The sequence below is a fragment of the Tripterygium wilfordii genome, chromosome 3 (genome assembly GCF_013401445.1).
Source record: "Tripterygium wilfordii isolate XIE 37 chromosome 3, ASM1340144v1, whole genome shotgun sequence".
NCBI classification, from domain to species: Eukaryota; Viridiplantae; Streptophyta; class Magnoliopsida; order Celastrales; family Celastraceae; genus Tripterygium; species Tripterygium wilfordii.
Genome location: NC_052234.1, coordinates 6797082 through 6804473, shown reverse-complemented (window position 1 = coordinate 6804473; position 7392 = coordinate 6797082). Strand labels below are relative to the sequence as shown.

Genomic DNA, 7392 nt, shown 5'->3' with positions numbered 1-7392 from the left:
CTCTCCTTCACCCCACTTAGCTCTCTATTCTTCAATTTAAATAAGGTGAAGTTATTTCTCTATTTTTAATACTGTTCACTTAACTCTCTAAAATATCAATCCAAATGAATCTTTAACGTATTTTATGTCTTGCCCCCCAAACTCTAACCAAACATGGTGCTAATCATAGTCTTAAAAGTTTTTACACCATTATTATATTATATCTAGACTGCAGCTCCAACATGCAATTGGAACGTTAATCTCACCCGCATGAGAAGAGCGTGCAGTACCATTATTACCGTTTTCAACGCTCGCATGACTTCACTCTTTAAACAAACAGTGAGGGGGAGAGAAAAATAAAAAGGGAAAAACAAAACACATTTACTGAACCGCGCAGATATCTGTTTCTTCTCTCTAAAGCCAAAAATCCAGCCTCCAGGTGAGTTCAGAGTTCACACCAACTCTGTTCTTTCAAAGTGTTTTTCTACCTGCTACAATTGGCGCATTTTAGCTCAACCTCCAAACCCTAGTTAAAACAATTCCCTTATTTCTTTCTCTATATTGTCTTGTGCTTTTAAGCTTCTTAATTGGATTTGGCCATCGTTGTCTTTTTCTTGAGTTAATTATTTTTTTTTATCTTCTCTCTGTCTCTTTCTCTGTAACAGATCGTTTTCTTCTGCTACACTATCTCTGTTTCTTTTTTGAATTTTTTTTGAAACAGAGTTTGAGGGGGGTTATTTGAGGTTCAGATCTGAGGAAGTTTAAGGTTGTTTCAAGCAATGTCTCTTAGTTTCTTGGTTTCTTCTTGAATTTACCAAAAAGCCCACTTCCTTCTCTCTCTCTGCTTCTTGTGGGGTGTTGGCTGTTGGCCTTTTGTTTTTGCCTTCTTGTACCTTGTTGGGTCTTTTAATGTCTAGATTGCTGTGCAGAGGGTTATTCCTGGGTGGTACTTTACAGTTCTTTCTTTCTTGAACTTGAGAGAGAAAGTGCGTGTTGGGAGTTGACTGTTGAAAATGCTGGCGCTTGGGAGTAATACAATCAGTGTCCGTGCGAGCACTAGTTGCAATGCTTTGCTCAAAGAGCTTCAGGTCTTTCCCCTTTCCTCTCTCCTTTTCTTTATAAAGTTTCTGTCTTGCTGTTGTCAATGGCTTGCAGAAAAGCTAGAGTTTGAGGTTTTTCTTCTTCGTTTTTCAAATTCACTTTCTTCTTCCAATGATTAGGTTTCTTTTGACAAAGTTCAACAATGTTTGTATGTCAAAAATGAAGCATAGACCACTCCTTTAATTATGGGTCTATATAAAGCTAAGAATTTGTCTCCTTTGTGTTTGTGTGATTCTGTTTTTTTTTTCCCCTTTATAAGAATAGAGCATGAACAGCTATTTGTTCACCAGTCTCTATAAACCCATTTCCTTATTTTTAAATTAAAATATAATGGTTTAACAAGCATTTGAGTGCTACAGGCGCTCTCAAGTGGCATACTGTTAATTTGTTGAATACTTGACGATTCTGTTGTACTGTCTCTTTTCTTTTGTTTTTGGCTTCTCCTTGTTGGGGAGTTTTTCTGCTTATTGTGGAGTTGCAAGAGCTTTGTTCCATGTGAATTTTGGATTTTCGTGGGTCTGTCTGAGTGAATACGCCAATTTTCTGCTTATATGATTTTTAGTTGCTTATTTAATGATATTATGAAATTATTTTTCCTCCTGTAAATTTTTTACTCTCTTGGGAAATTTAGTACACAATTGAATGCTTCTACCCTTTTATTGGTTTTCCAATGGGTTATACCATCTCATTGATGATGGGTGGCATATGGGAATACTGTTCTTTTCCCATCTGTATATTCTCCTGATAATTAATGAGGAAAAGTTCTTTCCAGTATGAGAGATGAGGTTTTGAATTTTATTTCACTAGGTATTGCAGTATACCTGAGTTTATTGGAACTTGCTATTTTCCCATCGTGATTGAGGTAATTATGCTTGTAAGGTTGAATGAAGAATAATGGTTTGTGGAAGGAAATGGCACTTCAGGTTTCGAGTTGCATTTGATAGGATTCTCTTGATTAGTTTATTCAAGAAATTGTATGTTTGGCATTTGATGGCTAAGTTTCGAAGTTTCGCTTGTTGTCAAAAATGGAAAAATGCATATAAACTGATGCAGATGGAAATATTTCTGATATATATTTTATTTTGGTATTTTAGGAAATCAATTAGTATTATTTTTTTAGGAGTCTAGTATCTTTTTAAGTATTTCGTTTAGTTTACTATTTAAGGTTATAAATCTCATTGAGAAATTTCAGTTTTGAGTTGAATAAAATATATATCAGAAATATTTCCATCTGTATCATAAACTCTTTCTTTTTTATTTCAAAAATTTTAATTAGCCGTATTTTTGTTATGGGATCAGCAAATATGGACTGAAATTGGTGAGAGTGACGCAGACAAAGATCGCATGCTGTTTGAGTTGGAGAGCGAATGCTTAGAAATCTATCGCAAAAAGGTCGATGAAGCTGCCAATGCTAAGGCACGCCTTCATCAGACTGTCGCAGCAAAGGAAGCTGAACTCGCAACCCTGATCGCTGCCCTTGGGGAACTCAATATTCACTCTCCGGTAAGATAATTTCTCTGGTCACAAATCATGCAGTTACCATTTCTCTTTTACTATCATATGTTATATCTAATTAATTAAGTAAACTCTTATTCATTTTAGTAGGATTTTTTTTTTTTGCTTCTGATATTCGTTTAGGGCTTGCATTTGGCTTGTAGCTGTACTGATCTTGTTCATGAAGAATTGCTTTGATGCATGAATTTACCATATAAGATATATATGTCTTCATATTGTCATGACTCGTGTTTTAAAACACGTTCCTCGCTAACAACTCTTTCATCAATGCATTAGTCTTAAAAGGCAGAAATATAATATTTAACCAAATTGAAATAACCTTTTCAGCTAGTGCTTTCTTTATGGAGTATTATGTATTTGTAAAATGATAAGTTAGTAGTGGTGGTTGTAGATCAATGTGACTTGTGGTTTGAGGTACAATGTTTTACAATTACAACACTTCCTGTTCATGCAATTATTTCTAATGTGTTTCGGCATACTGCATATGAGAAAATTGAAATGTCAATATGCATTAGGAAGTTTGGAATTCTATTGACTTTAATGATGTACAACTTGTGCACTTTTGACATCATTTCTTCCACAAAAACAAACAGAAGGGTTTGTTTTTTTTTTTTTTTTAAAGGGAAATTGGTTATTGGAGTCAAATAGCATCCTGCTTGCCAAGCTTAGTTACCGATGAAGATTATCTAGGGTGAGCCTCTCCTTAGATTTGTTTTATATGAGACATTGGTTGAAAAGGAGCAGTCTGTATTTTTACCTTTTATTTGTTTTTTTTTTTAATTTTTAATTAAATAACGTTACCATTGGATTCATGGAAAATGGTATTGCAAGTTGTAAAATATGTGGGCCCAATGGTGGAGTTGTAGGGGTGCAACCTAGAGGTCACATATTCAATTCTTGGAAATAGCCTATCCACATATTTATGTAGAGGTAAGGTATGCTTACATCCTTCATGTACCCAATCTCGCCCATTGCAGGAGCCTTGTGCATAGGAGTTTACCTACCTTTCTAATATTTCTCTGCTTCACTACTTATCGTGATGCTGATACAGATTCAATAACTTGACATCTACACCGTTGTCTGTGTCATATCTTTTTCATTTTAGAAGTCAAGTCCATTTTTGTTTGTGCCCTGTGTGTGCGGCTTTGTGTTTTTTGCATCTGCACTGCTTCAAAGATTTTGCATTCTACGCAAAACTTGGAATTGATCTGTGAGGATAATTTTATTACACATTATTGCTTATTTCTTTTTTTTTGATTGCCATGTTACTCCTCGCATACCTGAATCTTATCATTAAATTTGCAGATTCAGACAGAGAAGCAATTAACTACTTTGAAACAGAAACTTGCATCTGTGGCTCCAGTGGTGGAAGAGCTGAGGATGAAGAAAGAGGAACGAATAAAACAAATTTCAGATATCAAGGCACAAATTGAAAAGATTAGCGGGGAGATAACTGGATATAGCAATCTCAGCAATGGTGTGATCTGCTCGTTAACTCTGGATGAAGAAGACTTGTCACTAAGAAAGCTTAATGAATATCAGTCGCATCTCTGCTCTCTTCAGAAAAAAAAGGTTTGCATATTATATCATGGATTTGGCATGATTTTCCGGTTGACGACTTAATTTTGATGTTGAGGAATTTTCAATTGATTTTTTCTTGTTCCTATATAATTGAACTTTGTCTAACTCAATGTCAAAAAGTTCTCATCATACAATAGCTGTAAGGTGTAAACTGGAACTATGAGGATAATGCATGATTATCAATGAATATATGTCCAATTATCAACGGTTTTTCATCAGAGAGTTGTCTAAATAATATCTGCTGCCTGACATTGCTGAAGCTGTAATATGGTTGATTTTTTTATCAGTTGGATCCTTTTACCTTTCATGTGGCATAGATTGAAAAGATTATGCGTTGATTCGTGCATATGAACTAATTATAATATGTACAAAGAGAGATCTCATAAACTTCAGTGGAAGATGGTTTGCAGTGGAAACATTGCTTTGTAGAAAATTTCCTGCGTTTAATGATTTGGCCACATCTGAATTAATTCTCGGATTTTTATTAATACATCCTTTCAGACTTTCAGTTTATAATTTTTAAAAAAGAACTCATGGTACGTTATGATGGGGATGCTTGTTTTTTGCAGTCTGATCACATGCATAAGGTATTGAAATATGTGAACGAGGTGCATTCTCTTTGTGGTGTCCTTGGGTTGGATTTTGGTCAGACTGTGATTAATGTACATCCCAGCTTGGATGGAGCAAATGACCAAGAGCAATCCACAAATATAAGTGAAAGCACGTTTGCAGGTCTTGAACAAGCCATTCTCAAGTTAAAAACAGAAAAAAAGGCTAGAATAGATAGGGTAATGTTACTTCCTTTATGGTTTTACTTGTCCATTGAATTAATGTTTTATTCACATAAAGAGTTATCCCTAATGCAGCTGAAAGATGTTGTCGCATCACTCGTTGAACTTTGGACCCTGATGGACTCTGCAAAAGAAGAGAAGAGTAAGTTCTCCAAAATTATTTCAACCCTTGGATCATCAGAACCAGATATTTCAGAACCGGGTATTCTTTCGACTGAGACGATCGATCAGGTTTGACTGCATTTCTTCCTTTTTTATGTTAGTCTTAGACATCAAATCTTTACATTTATTTTCCTTTCTAACAGGCAACAACTGAAGTGGAGAGACTTACTAAATTGAAAGCAAGCAGAATGAAAGAGCTTGTTTTGAAAAAGAGATCGGAATTTGAGGAGATTTGCAGAATTACTCGCATTGAACCTGATACAAGTTTATCCGCTGAGAAATCCAATGCATTGATGGATTCTGGTGCAGATGGACATCTCTCAAAATTTTATTTTCTTATTAGTCTCTACTTGTTGAAGAAATATGTACTGATGAACATGCTTGTGCTCAGGTCTTGTTGATCCATCTGAACTGCTAGCAAACATTGAAGCACAGATAATCAAAGTGAAGGAGGAAGCTATGAGTCGAAAAGACATAATGGAAAGGATAGATAAATGGCTCTCTGTGTGTGAGGAGGAAAATTGGCTGGAAGAATATAATCGAGTAAGCTGGCAGTGTTATTTAATTACTTGTTTACTTATTTCTTCCTCAAATTATTATGCTGCATACTGACATATTACAATGGAAGCTACAATAAGTACGTACAAGTGTTGATTACTATTTCACCATGTCGTCTGTGACTGTGTCATTGATATTGCTTGTTATTACCAGGATGAGAATCGCTACAATGCTGGCAGAGGTGCGCATATTAATCTTAAACGTGCAGAAAAAGCTCGACTGACTGTTAGCAAGATTCCAGGTAATGCTTCTGTCACTCGCCATTCCTCTTGTGAATCTTTTTACCTTTTGGAGCTAACAAAAGTAATTGTTCCAGCAATTGTTGACAATTTGATATCTAAAACCGTTGCCTGGGAGGATGAGAAAAGGAAACTATTCCTTTATGATGGGGTGAGTTGTTAGTTTGCCATAAGGCTCTTCTATTCGTAGTCCTTTATAATGGCTTTCTTTTTCTTCCTGATCTTACCGTGCCGGCATGCCTTATGATTTGCAGGTGCGGTTGGTGTCAATAGTGGAGGATTACAAACTAGCAAGACTAAGGAGAGAAGAGGAGAAAAGGAGATCTAGGGTAATTTGACTCTTCGTGTTGTATGCATAGATATTCTATTTTCTGTTGCATTTCAAAAGCAAATTAGGTTTTCTGAATGATGAACCTGAAGATTGGTATTTTCACATTTCTGTCTCATTCTCTATTAATATTAAGAAAGAAAATTATTTAGACTGCTATCGTAGCGAAGATATGTTTTTTTCCGGTCATGATTTTGAATTTCAAATATGTTCCTGATCTGCATTTTACAGGACCAAAAGAGGCTTCAAGATCTGTTCCTGAAAGAGAAGGAATCCATTTATGGTTCTAAACCTAGCCCAAGAAAAACTAACAGCTTTAGGAAGCCAAATGGGTATCGTGCAAATGGACACGGTTCCATGACTCCCACACCTCGAAGGAACTCAGTTGGAGGAACTCCTGAGCTCGTCACACCCAGATCATACTCAGGGCGTCAAAATGGATATTTCAAGGAAATGAGAAGGTTGTCTACTGCACCACTCAACTTCGTGGCCATACCGAAAGAAGATACAATGTCATATATATCAATTAGTGGTTCTGAGCCTGGTTCTCCATCTCAGGGTTGAATCTAGAAACTGGAAAATGGTAAGAATTGGTTTACCGTTGAACCTAGACACATGCTTTTGGATTCAAGCACAATTTTTTTGAACCTTAATGTTCTTTTACCTTGGTCTATTAGATTCTAAATGTTGTAACAAATTTGTGCAGGAAAACATGATCTTGAAGTTCAGTGACTAAACGTTTGCTCCGTTAAAAGAGGTAGAAACGTTGTGAATATGTACGGGATACAGACTAGTGTGTGCCTTGGTGATATGTAGGACTTCTTGTGCCATTTGGGAAACTTGAAGGTTGATCAACACTGGTAGGGACAATAGGTTGGAGCCAGATAAAAGTAATGTTCATATGAATAGGGCTTACTGATGTGGAGGTGCCATTCTGCCCATGTAGCTTGTGGATTTGGCTTGTTTGTCATGTATGTGTAAATATGTAGTCCAGTGTGTAGGATGTCTTTTGTTATAGTAACTTTCGTCTCTGGCAATGCATATTCTAGGATCTCAGTGATCTATATGTTGTAATAAAGGGTGCCCTTGGATGGAGTTTATTCAGGTTTTCTTGATGCAAAGTGCTCATTCATAGTCA

The 7392-nt window shown here is 36.0% G+C and overlaps 1 protein-coding gene across 3 annotated transcripts; it reads left to right on the top strand.

The window, feature by feature from the left end:
* The first annotated feature begins 324 nt into the window (after positions 1-324).
* On the top strand, positions 325-7392 carry LOC119995691 (65-kDa microtubule-associated protein 6-like). 3 transcript variants are annotated; one of them, XM_038842194.1, is made up of 13 exons: positions 325-418; positions 909-1067; positions 2380-2583; positions 3901-4167; positions 4746-4964; positions 5043-5198; positions 5273-5432; positions 5521-5672; positions 5841-5928; positions 6004-6077; positions 6181-6255; positions 6486-6837; positions 6961-7392. In XM_038842194.1, the coding sequence occupies exons 2-12, from the start codon at positions 993-995 to the stop codon at positions 6816-6818; spliced, it is 1803 nt and encodes a 600-aa protein (XP_038698122.1). In that variant the 5' UTR covers positions 325-418; positions 909-992; the 3' UTR covers positions 6819-6837; positions 6961-7392. The 3 variants fall into 3 exon arrangements, with proteins under 3 accessions (XP_038698122.1, XP_038698124.1, XP_038698123.1); XM_038842195.1 differs by lacking the exon at positions 325-418 and adding an exon at positions 450-745; XM_038842196.1 differs by lacking the exon at positions 909-1067 and having other exon boundaries at positions 344-418.